The sequence below is a fragment of the Pelodiscus sinensis genome, chromosome 13 (genome assembly GCF_052426305.1).
Source record: "Pelodiscus sinensis isolate ZL-2025 chromosome 13, ASM5242630v1, whole genome shotgun sequence".
Classification (NCBI taxonomy): Eukaryota; Metazoa; Chordata; order Testudines; family Trionychidae; genus Pelodiscus; species Pelodiscus sinensis.
This window is the reverse complement of record NC_143064.1, coordinates 15,435,464-15,450,641: the sequence shown is the minus strand read 5'-3', so window position 1 is coordinate 15,450,641 and position 15,178 is coordinate 15,435,464. Positions and strand designations below refer to the sequence as shown.

The 15,178-nt window shown below is 46.4% G+C and overlaps 1 protein-coding gene across 5 annotated transcripts in view; it reads left to right on the top strand.

The window, feature by feature from the left end:
• The window catches only part of SEPTIN6 (septin 6), a 46,399-nt gene that overhangs the window by 17,363 nt on the left and 13,858 nt on the right, over positions 1–15,178 (top strand). For all 5 annotated transcript variants that reach the window (XM_075941006.2, XM_075941002.2, XM_075941004.2 and 2 more), the window contains exons 3-6: positions 4,148–4,343; positions 5,921–6,107; positions 6,370–6,531; positions 14,957–15,053. In XM_075941006.2, the coding sequence (XP_075797121.1) occupies positions 4,148–4,343; positions 5,921–6,107; positions 6,370–6,531; positions 14,957–15,053 (642 nt within the window). The remainder of the gene's footprint in view (positions 1–4,147; positions 4,344–5,920; positions 6,108–6,369; positions 6,532–14,956; positions 15,054–15,178) is intronic.

The window sequence follows — 15,178 nt, the reverse complement described above, 5'->3', positions numbered from 1 at the left end:
TAATGACACTGGCTTGAAAACTCTCCCTTTCTTGAAGGGTCACCTGCTTCTTCTCCCACATGATGTCACATTCATACAATCATAGACCCATAGAGCTGGAAGGGTACATCTAGACTACATGAAGCGGCGATTTAAATAATCACCGCTTCATTTAAATTTACATGGCTGCCACGCTGAGCCAATCAGCTGTTTGTCGGCTCAGCGCGGTAGTCTGGACGCGTGGGGGTCGACATCAAAGGCATTTGTCGACCTCCCAGGTATGTTTCATCCCAGGAGGCATACCTGGGAGGTCGACAAATGCCTTTGATGTCGACCCCTGCGCATCCAGACTACCGCGCTGAGCCGACAAACAGCTGATTGGCTCAGCGCGGAAGCCATGTAAATTTAAATGAAGCGGTGATTATTTAAATAGGCGCTTCATTTTCCTATGCCGGGTAGTCTAATCTACATGCCTCTGGCGACAGAGGCATGTAGTCTAGACGTACCCGAAGAGACCTCAGAATGTCATCAAGTCTGCAGCAGGGGACAGGGTGCCAGTGTAGACAGAGTTCAGGGAGTGGGGACGGGAATAAGGACAGTTCTGTAGCTAGGGACAGGAGAGTGGGGACAGAGTTCTGTGGCTGGGGAGTGGGGTGCCAGTGGAGGCAGAGAGTCCCCCGCATCTGCCTCCTCCCAGAATTCCCCCCCCCCCCCCGAGGGAAACCAGCACATGCCTGCCCCGGCGCCGACCCCCCCCCCCACCCCCCGGCGCATGAAAAGCCCTTCTCCAGGGCTGACACTCCCCCTCCCCCGCGTACGCCTTCCCCGGGGCTGACTCATCCCTCCTGTGCGGTGCAGGGAACCGATGCTCCCTCCCGCAGTACACCCAGCAGAGCAGCTAGCGCACTTCTGGAATTGCCGGAAGTGGCGCTAAGCTGCGGGACTTCTGTCCATCCCCAGGAAGCTGACACTACCTCCATTTTCACTTGAGGTAGGTAGTGGGTCTTCTCGGGGGTGGGAAGGAAGTGGGGGCGGGGCAGACAGGACACCTTGCAATTGACCTGTTGATCCCGATTGACCTGTTGGTGGCCAGGGTTGTAACAGGAAAGGCTCAAAAAACAACAAACAGTCTAGTAGCACATTAAAGACTAAATAGTTACAAGAGCCTGATAAGAACCGTTAGTTTGCACTTGGAAAGGAAGATGACCAATACCAGATTCTACACACAGTGAAGGTGCTAATGGTTCTTGATGTCTGTGTGTCTGTTTGGGCAGAGAAGAAAAAAAATCACTTCCACAGCCACCTCTTTTTCTTTCCGGCAGCTTCCCTGGGGTTCTCCAGCCAGCTGCCAGAAGTTCAGTACAACGCATCCCCATTGCCCCTTTCCTGTGGTGCTACAGAGAGGAGCTAAAAGGTGGTGAAGTGGCACAATAAGCTTTGCTCAAAGGACACACACACACACACACACACACCCCGCATCAGTGGCGTAGTGAAGGGTGGGGGAGTTGCCCCCGGGCGCCACGCTGGGTGGGAGTGCACAGCCCCATCCGGTGAGCCCAGCGCTGGCGGTCCACACGCTGGCAGGCCAGTTGCTCCCTGCAGACAAGGGCCAGGTGGTAGAAGTGGGCACTTCAAAAGTAGGATTACCATACATCCGGTGCCTGGCTCTGGGGGAGGGGCGTTGGGTTAGAGAGGGAGGGCTGGGGGTTCCTGGCTCTGGCGGAGGAGGGTGCGTGCATTGGGTTAGAACAGGAGTCCTGGGGGTACTTAATAATTTTTTTTCAAAAGGGGTACTTTATTTAAAAAAAAAAAAAAAAGGTTGAGAAACACTGGGTTAAGATATACCTGAAAATATCACTGTATACATTGGGGACAAACAGGAAGGAGGTGCAAAAAACCCAAGGGGAAAAGGAAATGAATCTGGATTCATAAATATTGAATTGTTTTCCTCTCCAGACTTTGGGTATTGCTGTTCTCGCTTTACATGAGAAGGACCAGGGAAGTAGGGGAGTGAAGGGATAAGCCCTCTGACACTGTCTAGTTCTTCTACTCTCCTGGTCCTGGTCGAGTGTGTTCCCACTAAAGTTAGCAGCAACATTTCTTTTGATGCAGGATTCAGCACTTATTTAGGGAGGTTGGCATCCATATAAATTGGGCATGCTGCTACTTCAGCTCTCCTATCCCACCAGTATATGCAGGAAAGCTTGGCAGAAATTCCTGGAAATGCCACAGCCCTCTCAAAATCTGCTTAGATTCTCTCTCTCTCTTTTTAAAGCTATCCTCTTCCTGGAATCCTTGAGAAAGTCCTTGTGGGGTGATAACAGGCATCTGTTTGTGCTTTCTGCCCTCTCTTAGCTGTTAGCAGATGTCTTGAAATCCTGATCTAAATTCTGGAAATAGCTGCTGTGCTCTGCCATGCTTTACATATTTGCTCCATGTTTGGCTCGTATATTGGGGCTGAGCAAACATTCTACTGCAGCCTGAGCGACAGTCTCCTATCTGTTTCTATGCCCATGTGATCAGGCCCTTTCTTTTGGGCATGCTGATTCTGCCCTCAGGCTGATGTGATTGTCAACCGAGCAACTCGGGGAGCAGCTGCACACTCGATTGTAGTGCTGTGGTAGCCCTGTGCCCTTTTCCTTTAGGGCAAATGGTCTTTGATCTGTAGTACAGTAAACTGTGTCAGTGCCTTAATGTAGCACAAATAAAAAGCGTGGATGGCTACAACTGGGTGTTTCGTTTTAGTCCATTTTCCTTCTGACTTTTGCATTAATTCTTACCTATGGTTAGAGTGTAACCAACCAATCAAAATTAATGAGCAGTGGGTAATCCTGACACGTACCTTTGCATGTACCGGTAAGTTGGTAAGTATATGAGGGAAGCTGTTGTTACCCCCCCACCCAGTAATATTTATGTACACACTTGTTCAATGTTTAAAGTTGTCATGAATTTGGGTGCTCATGGAAATGAAGTTTCTAATGAGCTCTGTGTTTGACAGTGACAGTCACCTCTATGGTACAGAAGAACTCAGTTCAAGGCACAGTGACATGATTTATACAGGGACTGAATGCTGCTTCCCCTTTGCCTTTTCATCTCTTTTAATCTGCAGGTTTTAATGACACTGTGCAGTCTAGTAGCCAGTGAATACAGGCTTCCATTGTATGTGACTTTCTACTCGCTGGGCAGCTCATTTTGGAACATGGGTTTAGGGATGTTAGTGAGTAGTCATAAGCCTAAGCTTATTGGATAGTCGACTGGAGTATCAACTACTCACTTTTCTCTTCCCACTTGCTGCCTCTGTGAGACATAGGGTTGCCAGATGGTCTCAACAAAAATACCAGACACACTTGACATTACATCACAATCGACATTACATCTTGTTTAGAAAATACCGGACATTTATATTTTCTCAATTTGTTTTCCGAACAGAAAGCTCAAATACCTGGCAACCCTAATGAGGCAGCGTGGTGGTGGTGGTGGGGGGGGGGGGGGGGGGGTGAGGGAGACAGGAGTCAGTGCTGGAGTGGAGCAGGTTTAAAAGCCATTTCCCCCAGCACCATTTCCATGGTGTTGCTGCCGCGCCCACTCTCCCCCCCCCCCCCCCAACACACACACTGCCTCTATCAGAGGCAGCAAGGTGGGGATAGGGGAGGCTGCTGCCACCAGGCAGCTGCTGTTCATGGTGGCCCGGGCTGGCCACATGGATCCGGCAACAGACCCTGGCCGCTGCAATCAGGGGATGCTGGACTTAACATGAGCTGGACCGAGCAATATTGGCTCACACTGGTCTGGGATGCTGCGCCTCTGCATTTTAAATGTATCACGAGCCCAGTGGCTAGTATATTTAAAATGCAGAGCTGAAGCGCAGGTGGGTCCTGGAGCCAGTACACGTCAGGATTGCTCAGTCCCTGCTCAAGCTGGATCCTGAAGCTACCCCTGCTACAGCTCTGCACAGCGGTCCTTATCGACTAATTGTGTAGTGGATGTAAATTGTATGAACTACACAATTAGCCAGATAACCACAGTTTAACATCCTTCCATGGGTTCTGCTTGCATCTGTTGAAATTTCGCCCTTGCTAACCGTTCTGACCTTGATGGGCTGAACTATCAACTCTGGTAAAATGTTTTGCCACTTTTTCTTTCTTTCTTTTTTTTTTTTTTTTTAAAGGAGAAACTGGCCTTGGTAAGTCCACTCTTATGGATACCCTTTTCAATACTAAATTCGAAGGTGAGCCAGCATCTCACTCACAACCTGGAGTTCAGCTGAAATCCAGTACTTATGACCTTCAGGAGAGCAATGTTAACCTGAAACTGACCATTGTGGGCACCGTGGGCTTTGGGGACCAGATTAACAAAGAAGACAGGTAAGCAAAAAGAAGTGAGGGGATGTTTGTAAGAGGGTATTTTTTATTCTCTGACTTAACTAGACAGTGGTTTCCAATCTGCTCTCTAACCTGAATCAACCCAGGCAGGTCCAGTTGGCTTTGAAAGGGTGGTAGGTGCCTTCTCACCTCCTAGGAATCGCATTTTAAAACCCATTTCTACCCTGCTGCTTGTGGCTGCTTGGAATAGGATGGTGGTTAGGTGGGCAGGTATTTGACCTTCTCAGACTCTTACTGGTGTCTGTGCTGCATGGAGCATTGGCTAGAAGACAGGGTTCATTGATTGAAAGCTGTGTCCTCCTCAGTAACCAAAGCTGCAGTCTGTCCATTGGATGACTGAGCACTCCCTGTCTAAAGAGCGGAGGTATTTTCTGACTCTCGCTCTGGTGCTCCAGCGATGCAAACCACAATTACGGTCCAGTGGCTGCTTGTCTTTGTTGGGGGCTGGCAATGGTTTTTCAAGTGGGAGTATGGGACATGACCTTAATTAGATGCTCTGCGGGAACTGGTCTGGTCCTTGCTGACTTGCCTTTCCAGGCCCTTAAACAGAGTGGTACAACTGTACATCCATTTTTAGGGTTCAAGAGCAGAGTGTTGATCACAGAAATACCTTCCTCCTCATTTGTAGTTTTCTGCAGAGGGTCTCTGGATGAAGTTACTTCAGCATATTTTTTTTAAAATAAGCAATCTTGGCAGTTAAGCGATAGTCACTCTGTTTCCATGTGTCCAGTAGTCGGTATTAGGGATGTGAATGGGTAATCTAGTTAACCAGTACCTCGGAGCAGCCCGTGGCCTGCTGCAGGTGAAATGTTGCTCCAGACCCACAGGGGTTAGGACTGACCTGCCCATGCAGTGGGGGAGGGATGGGAGCAGGGACCACCCCACCTCTGTGTGGGGCTGCATAGAGGGAAGGGGGCTGGATCCCATCTAATCGGTTACCCAATTAAACCTGAGGTTTAACCAGTTAACTGATTCACTAGGATTTTATATCCCTACTCAGGGTTTCAAATCTCTCTACAGGGAAACAAATGAGAGCACGTTGCAGAAAATAGACTTCCTGTGGTAGTAGGAGGATTAAATTGACTGGTGGTGTTAAAGCCACCCCATGAGAATAGAAATGCAGTTAAACTCATGGGCACATGACAATAATGAGGCCAAGACCTGATTAGACATTTATATGATAATTTCTAGAGGTATGTGAGAGTAAGATATAAACCCTCACGCTTCAAGGCATAAGTTGACAGGCCACTAACTGCCATGGGTAAAAGAGGAACTTCCCTGTAGGCAGGTTATTCTGTAACCATCCTTTCACGAGGTTTCTTGCGCTTTCTCTGAAGCATCTGGGGCTGATGTCTGTCACACAAGGTACAGGGGACTAAGAGGGTCACTGGGCATGAGAATTCCAATGTCCTAGCACAAGGCAAACTGTTTACAAAAGAGCAAGTTTCACAGGCGGCTGCACTCTGGGTTAGTAAACTGTAATGATGGAGCCTGAGTGATGGACAATGCTCTGTATTGCAAAATGAACTGTTTTTTCTCTCTCCGCCTATCCCCCAAAGCTATAAGCCCATCGTTGAGTTCATTGATGCCCAGTTTGAAGCCTACTTGCAAGAGGAACTGAAGATAAAGAGAGTCTTGCACAACTTCCATGACTCCCGTATCCATGCCTGCTTGTACTTCATCGCACCCACAGGCCATTCCCTGAAGTCTCTGGACTTGGTAACAATGAAGAAGCTCGACAGTAAGGTACGGGGCAGATCACCTCAATCCTCTTTTCCTTTTTCTCTGATTACTCTTGTGGAACCTCACAGATCTGTCCCAGGGCTCCTCCCCACCTTCCATTCCTTGAGCTAGTGCAGGTTATGCTGCAGAGTTACTGAGAAGGCTGCATAGTACACACTTAAATTCTTCATGTGGCCCTACGTTTTCTTGCTAGACATGGAAATTGCTCATTTCACTGCTGTCACTGAGTGAAGACTAAACCCTTTTTTTACTGCTTCCCTTTCAGGTGAATATCATTCCCATCATTGCCAAATCCGATGCCATTTCCAAGAGTGAACTGACAAAATTTAAAATTAAAATTACAAGTGAACTGGTCAGCAATGGGGTGCAGATCTACCAGTTCCCAACAGACGACGAATCGGTGGCTGAGATAAACGGGACAATGAATGTAAGTAACAATAACTGTGACTTGCCCCACACCCTGCTGATTTTTTTTGTTCATTTTCTGCTTTATTCCTCTTTAAAGAGCAATAAGAGGATTTTGCTGCAATTTTATATTTATAGTTCAGTTCTATCCAAAGTGTGTTAAACAGCCAACTCTGTGGCCTGCCTCTAGTGCTGTTATAATTCATTAGTTTTCCCAGTTGCCCCTCAAGTTGCAAGGCAGGCACAACTTAAATATTAAAAAAACAAGCAAAATGGTGTCTTTTTTTCTCGAAATATCCTTTAAGGTAGGGATCCCCAAATGTTTCATGACCTTCCCCTTTTTCCTTGTCTGCCCCCCCAAGTGCTGAGCTGGGGGTGGGGCCATGGCTTCTGGGCAAAGGTGGGGTGCTGTAGCCAGACGTGAGACTGTCGGCTGACAGGTGCAGACAGGGCAAGGAGGCTGTGGTTGCAGCTGAGGGATGGCCAAGGGTAGAGCTGTGGCCAGAGCGTGTTTGAGTGCAGGGTTGGACTGGGGCCAGGCAGGGAGTAAAGCGAGGGGCAGAGTCGAGGTGGGTGGCCCTAGAGGGGGTATAGCACACAGTTCGGGGATCTCTGCTTTTGTATATCTGTAAAGAAGTGAAAGAAAAAAAACCTTCCCCTGCCTCCCACATTTCCGGGTCACCTTTAATGTCTTACCTTGGTTTAAAATGTGCCATTATTACTTCTTGACATTTTAAGAGATGAATTGTTTTGGAGATGGGGGAGGGGGGAGGAAAGGGATTGATTTACTTCTTCATTGGGGTCAGAATCATTTGTGGGAGAATTCCGTTGATTCAATGTAATTTAGACGGAACAGTTTCTGGGGGGGCTCAGTAGCCTGGTCGGTCCAGATTCAGAGTGCAATGGGCTAAAAGGTTTTCCTATAAATTCTGTCAGGGAGGGTGTTAAAATTTCCCATTCTGCTGTGCCCGTCTGACCTCAGTCAACTGTCCCTGCCCTCTCCTAACATGGCTTAATTGGTAGATGCTGCCTATAGATGTGGAGGGGTGGCTTTGTTGGCACTGGGCTGCTCTTTTCCTGAGGGTGGGTGTTCCTCTGCAGGAGTGGCGTGGACGAACATCACTGTAGGTTAGGGGAATGCCAGAGGGGTCCATCCTCAGTTTTTCAAATCAACACTTCTCTCCAGTTACCCAAACTCACCCCGACCAGCAGAGTCCCATGCTTTCTTTACTACCTTTCTTACTGACCGATCACAGTAGGAAATAATGCATCCTTTTAGCCCCTTTGTGGCTGTCTGGATGCGTATGTGCTGCAGCTGCTGACAAACAAATGGAAGGTAAGGGTAGATGTGTAAGTCTGATCCTATGACATGAGTGGTGTTCTGGAATATGCCTTATTCAGATCAGTGTTGTCTATGTTAGACACAGTGATGCATTCGTACTTCTATGCTGTTCTCCTCCCCATTTCTGTTTTGGTATTTCTGCATTCTTTTTTTTCTTGCAGAGTCACACTTTTGGGTCTTCCTCGTCATGTAACCATGTCTTTGCACAACAATAACCCCCCTTGCTGGCTCTAGTTGCTCTGTGTTGTCTCGATGCTTTTGGAGCCAGAAATTCATCTGGCTGCCGTGCTTTGATGAAGGTGGCGTGTTTTTGGCCATAACTAGAAAGCAGATGGACTGTGTGCCTGTAATTAATCATCACAATGTTTCCACTCCCCAAAAAGGCTTGCGGCACCTTAGCTTTTTCCAAATAACAGCTCTTTCCCTATGACTCAGAGAAATTCTCCTGTGCACGTCTGGATTTCCACCATAATGCAGAGAGGCCCACCTCTTGCACCCACAAAACTTGTGTTGGCAATTGTTCTGCTTGCCATTGAATTGTGATTCAGATCCAAGAACCTGTGTCCTGCATCTGATCACGGTGTTCACTGTCCCTGTAAATACCTTGGCCTCCTGGAAAACGGACAGCTTCATGTTCTTATCTTCTCACATCTCAATCATTCTCTAAAGATTTAAGATGGAAAAGGCATTTTCTGCCAAAGGCATTGGGACAGTATTTTCTGTGACTTTATCTAATGAGAACATGTGAAAGGGAACCAGCACTGCTTAGGGTTGGAACAAAGGACAGGAAGTGGAGGGGGGAGGACTGGATTGTGTGTGGCCCCTACTGTGACACTGGCTGCTCCGTTATGTTGGGCATGTCATTTAACCTCTGCCTCACTTTCCCAGCTGCATAATGTCTACTTGGAAAAATGTGAAGTGGAAAGAATCTTTAGAGACGGGTGTGTGCTTAGAGTGGCTCTGGTCTGTACTTTCTGTTGTGGCTTGCTCTTGTTATTTGAATGGTTTTGCTGTTGGATCTTGCTTCCTTGGAACTATTGTTGGGGAAAAAATTGACCGAGGAACAACTACCACTTTCTTAGTAATACTAAGGTCAGGGGTAAATATCAGTCACTATGCTTTGGTCATTTTAATTTCTCTTGAATGGGAGTTGCCCTCACAGATTTTAAATACACTGTAAATTGCCAGCAGCTGATCAAAGAGGAAGACTCTGATTTAAATTCTCACATTACACCGATGGAAATTATAATTGCCGGGTTTATGAGGACCGATGATTATACAGGACGGAATCTGAATTTGATTCCAGTATTTTATCAAACATGGAGAAGATAGATTATAATAATTTAATTTAATTGCATAAAGCAAATCTGCTTTGATTTCAGGTGCTGGAGATAATTTGGTAGAGTGATTGAAACCTGTAAGAATAATGCATAAGGCAAAAGCAGAAAGATTCTTTACTTTTTAAATTAACATTTGGAGCAGAAGATAGGATTGGCTTATTTAAAAACTTCTCTAAAAGACGGAGAGGCCTTCCATTCCTCTTCTCATTTCTCTCCAGATCTACATACCAAGGACAGAATTACGTTTCTCTTAAAATACTAGATCATTCATATTTGTGCAAATCAAAACTCTCCTGTACGGACATGATCAATTAATCCTCATTATGTCGATGCTGTTGCTAGGTTACTTGATTTGATCGGGAGGAAGTGACAGAGCTGTTTGCTTGTTTAGTGTATTTTTGAAAGACTGTGCCAGGAACATTGCCTGGGCCCCTCTGTTATGATAGTTTGAAAAAATCCAAATAAACTAAAATTAGAAATGTGATAGAAGATACTCTGCTTTTAAGATTAAAATAACAGCCAGATGATAAAATAGTTCGAACAGATGGTGTGATTTCTTGTGGGCAGAGTACAGGCTTTTGAGCCAGAACTCTGGGGTTGCAGTCCTTCCTTCCATCATTCAGTAGCTGCATGACTTTTAGAAAAGCTACTTCAGTTTACTCATGTGTAAAATGGGGGCAATAATTGAATACTTGATAAGGATGTTGTGAGGCTTGTTTGCAAAGTGTTTTGCTTACTCATATGAAATAGGGATGTTAGATACTGATTAATTGAATAATCATGTAACTGAATCAAATCTTAGCCATTAAAAGATTATTCGATAGTCCTGGGGAAGCCTCCTGCCATTCCTCACTGCTGCCTCTCCATCAGATACAGATGCAGCAGTGCGGGGCGGCAGAAGCCCCTGTCCCCGTGGGCCCGAGCTCCCTGCGGACAAGAACTGTGCTGACATCCCACAGAGTAGTCTTTGTCTGCAGTGGCATGAGGCTCCCCATGGATAGAGGCTGCTGTCTGGCAGCCTTCTGTGCCCCTTCCCTCCCCCTAGCGCTGCTGCCTCTAATAGAGGCAGCGGTGTGGGAGCAGATGGCTCCTGCCTGCCCCCCCTCATTGCTTATCATACAGAGGCAGCAAAGTGGGGAGAAGTACGTGCAGTCGATAGAATTAACCAATAAGCCCGAGTTTATTAGTTAATCATGTAGTCACTACACGTTGACCTGTCTCGTATTTCATTTTAGGGATAAGTTCAAAGGGTTTTAGTAAGGGTACATGTTGAAGCTCTGTGGTCCAGGACTCTCTGGTCTGGATGTTGTGGGACTAGAGAGCCCCAGTGGCAGAGGCTGCCAGTGGTGAAGAGCAGAGCCTGCTAGCAGAGTTGGAACTCATGGGGCAGCAAAGCCTGCAGCTAGCTGGGCTGCTGGGAGTGCCAGCAGGGTGGTGGGGCAGCCAGGAACTGAGGCTGGGGAGTGGAGCCCAGCGGAGAGGCTGGCCCTCCTCCCCTGCCTTTCCACTTCACATTCATTTTTCCAAGATCGCATTATCCAGCTGGCAAAAACTTAAAAAGCAACAAATAGTCCAGCAGCACATTAAAGACTAACAAAACATGTAGCTGGTGCAACCTCCATGCATCTGAAAAAGTAGGTTGTGCCCACGAAAGCTACATGTCCTGTTAGTCTTCAGGGTGCTGCAGGACTATTCGTTGTTTGATTTTCCAGTTACAGACTAACACGGCTACCCCTCTAAACCAGCTGGGAAAGTGAAGCAGAAGTTAAGTGACATGCCCAACATAATGAAGGTTCTAAGGGTGCTGGACCAGGGAGGTTCAACCTGTATAAGCATCCAGATTTGGTAACAAAGTTACAAAACCTCTGGGTTATTTATCTGAAAGCAAAGAGCCAACAAGTAAAATGTAAAGCTCTCCTGTGATGAGAGAACATTAGATCTGAAACAGACAGGATATCATAAGAAAGTCTTTGTAAAAAATCGGAAGGTTTCTTGCAGTGAATGTTAAAATCTTTCTGAATTGATTCTTTCCAAGAAGCTCAGTAAAAAGCTGGGAGCCAGCTCTGAGACTTCCCAGTAAAGTTCTAGCACTGTGCAGTAACTGCTGTTTATAAACTGGCCATTGTGAAAGAACAATTCTGTCTGTACATTAGTGATTTCTGACAGTTGTTCAAAGAAAGTTAATGTGGACTGACGATTACCTGTACCATGGTGGTGAACTCAGCATAAATGGCACATTCTGTTGATAGTTACTCCACTTGTATATCTGCATTAAAATCGTCAGTTATTCCTGACTTGTGCTAGTGTAACTGAGGGGAGAATTCTGTCCTTGATCTACCTCATTACTCTCTTTTAGTCCAGTTACTTTTTTAATCTTTTCTTTCAAATATTTGTTTTCTGGAAGCTGTATTTGGCTGTTCCTACACAGTGCTGTAGGAAACAAATCTCCCATTCATGATCTTGTAGGTGGCAATATCCTGTTTTTCTGGGCAGTTGCTAATATGAATTCCTTCCACTTTCATGTGTAGATGTTTCCCTTCAGGTCTCTGGACTGAATGGGTTGGGGGTGTGTGTCATTTTTCTGTCTTGAAAACAATAAATACATTTTAAATGAGAACACACAAATGTTTCCAGTTCAATAACTGTTTATCTGTTTTCTTTAAAAGTATAGCACTGAATTTCCAGACCTGCGCCGTTAGCTAATTTCCAGCAGCTGTCTACTTTCCAGCTATGAGGTTGCATTTCTTCCCTTTGGCTGCTTTGCTTCCTAAAGTTTTCTCTGTTTCTTCGTGCAGAAGGAGCTAAAATTGAACGTAATAGGCCCACGTCTATACTAACACACACCCTTCCAAGCCTGATGATTTCAGTGAGACTGTAGAGGTGTCAGTCCACATAGAACCTAGCCCAGAACATTCTTAAGGGATTGAACAGTTGCCTGGCCCTGTGGAGTTAAGGGTCCATCTCAGTACTCAGACTAGATTGATTGGTTGATTGTACAGTATGTTCATGCCTTTGCTCTGACCATCAGGATGAGAGCAGCATGGCCCAGGAGAAGGCCAGGTAGCTCATCTCAGTCTGTTGTTGATACAAACAGGCATTGTTGTAGTGTGTTTTGTTTGTTACTCAGTAGCCGGATTTAAACCCATGTGGCGGTTTCTATGTCACTGATGTGTTCAGGTGGAAAAAAGCTTCTAATCCTTTATCTGAAGCTTACCACCATTAAAATTACTAGGAACTCAATCCTGCTTTACTCAAGCCAATAGGAAAACTCCCATGGCAGGATCAGTCACTAACATACTAGCTATTCTCCATGCACCACTGCGCCCACCCCACTTTTCCTGGGGAGCTTCTATGCACTGAGACTTCCCCACCCTGTGTACATACTTCTTCCTTACTTCCCCAATCATATCTGGCCACCCTTCAGGCTAACTAGGGCTGGCCATGGTTTCCTGTGGAACTGAGGCTTGACTCTAAAGTGGTGACAGAGTGATGCTTACAGGTTGATGCTTCCTCCCCTTTTCTAGGGACTCGACCTGCTGCACCACCAAGATTCTTGTATCTCATGGCTACTCAGGGATTGAAGGACGGGTCTCTGGCTCTGTGTCAGAGAGTGGGTTGAGCTGGCTCTAATACAGCCCTTTCAACTTAAAAACAAATCTCTCCACATTCCCCTCTGTGTGCTTTGTGCTCTTATTGATTCTTGTCACTAATCCAAACAAATTTTCAACCTACTTGTGATCTTAAATCCTTATTCTTTATTCCTATAAGCAAAGCCAAGGTCATTGATCTTACTGGTATAATTGGTATCCCATGGCTACATTAATTACTCAGAATTCAGTTCAGCTTAATGGCTCTTACTAGCAAATGTCGCATGGTATCTAGCCTACGGATCGATGGAGGGAGAGAAGGAGCTGTCTGCTTATTTTAAACAGTGAAATACAGAGTGTGATTTGTTCACTGTAGCGCAGAATGTGCTATATTCCCCTATCCACCCCGCCGCCCACCCTTCAGGTCTAATGCGTCACACAGCAGACAGAATAAAGTACTAAGGGAACAGCATTTTTAGTTCAGCTGCTACAGCTTTTCTGGAAGGTTTTAGAGGATGGGATGAAGAGCTCCTACAAGCTGACTAGGAGCAGCAGCTTAACGTTTATAGAGCTCCTTATATTTTTCAATCTTTAATTTGCACAGGAACCATTTGAGGTTGTTAGATATGGTCTCCGTTTTACAATGGGAAGCTGAGACTGAGCGGTTATGTGACTTACCCAGAGTCCAGGAAGGAATTGGTAGCAGAGTCAGAGACACACCCTGGAAGTGGCTTCAAACCCTATATTTGGTCTCTTAGGCCATGCTGTGTTCTGTTACTCGTGGGGTGCCAATATCCCAAAATGAAAAGAAGGATGAAATTCTCAAATCTTTCAGGCTTGCTGCTTTGGAGTGGAGAGCAGCCCTCATTGGCCTTTTTGCACACCTGGGAAGTGAGTGAGACCATGCGGTGTAAATTGGCACAGCAAAGACAAAGGGCCATGCAGAGAGGATGTTTCCGAAGTTTACAAGATGTACAAGTGCAGGGTAGAACGTGCTTTCGTTGAGGGTAAGCAGGTAAACTGATGCAGTTTAGGGTTGTTTCAGCTGGATTAATCCCTGCATTTTTTTTCAAACCCTAGAGTCCATGTGCTTATAGGAAAATTAAGTTAATACATCCCAGCTAATCAGAGCACTGCTTCCATTCTCCTACTCTTGTCCTCTTTCAAAATGTCTCCTTGGTTTGTCTCCCTAACTTGACCTGGGTTTCTTTCCTTTCCTATATTGTTGAGTGAGTCAATTGCTGCCATTGGCTACTTCATAAATACCCCTCATGAACTCAAAGGCTGAGTGAGTGGATTCAAAGCCGTTAGAGAATCGAGTTTGATCTAGTATCAGAGGGGTAGCTGTGTTAGTCTGAATCTGCAAAAGCGGCGAGGAGTCCTGTGGCACCTTATAGACTAACTGAAGTGTTGGAGCATAAGCTTTCGTGGGCAAAGACCCACTGACGAAGGTGCCACAAGACTCCTTGCCGAGTTGGATCTAAAGGCTCTCGTGCTAGACTAGATCACTCTGGTAGCGGGCAACCCTTTTATTTCTAGGTTGCTGGTTCCGATGCATTGCAGCTCATGGTAACTGCAGGTTGCTGCCATCTTGCTAGTTTTATGTCGGCTCACAATAGCCATTTGTCCACATTGAGAGAAACCATCACGGCTGGCATCTTGGCTGGCAGGCTCAGTGCGGGGACCAAGGTGTGAATGGGAATGGAGACTGATCTACCCCCATAGACATGTCAGCAGGGAAGGGCCTGCTTCTGTCCTATAGCTAGAGTTCTGTAGAACAACCTCCAAGATGGTCACATTCATGAGTACTGAGTTCCTGAGTGTCTTAAAGAGGGAAAATGTGTTGAGAGCTGAAGAAAGCAAAGGAAGCACCGATTGGTGTCTTGCTGGTTCCACACCAGAACTAACCCCTCAGTCAGAGTGAGCCTGCTAGGGCAGGACCAATAGCAGAGTTGGTCCCATGTGTGTCCGGGCACTAACTCTGTGCTGGTTCAGCTGGGGCAGCGAGGTCATGACTAGAGAGCAGTAACAATTAGCAACAGTAAAATCCCCACAGCTCTTCCTTGTCATGGCCTGGAGCCACTGCCCTGCCCCACTTTAGTGACCGGATTTATGGGATGGGAGGCTGAGTTGGGACCAGTGAAAGGTGACTAATATGGGCCTGTTGAAATGTTTCAGGCCCACTTGCCGTTTGCAGTGATTGGCAGCACAGAGGAACAGAAAATAGGAAACAAAATGATGAAAATCCGTCAGTATCCCTGGGGCACAGTGCAAGGTGAGTGCTGCTTGCCGGTGTTGGCTGGGCATGCTGTGACCGTTCTCCCCACTGGCAGTGTGATCTCACCAGAGGAAGCAGGACTGAGTCCACATCAATCTCTTGTTGTAGCTCTGCTGTTGGGC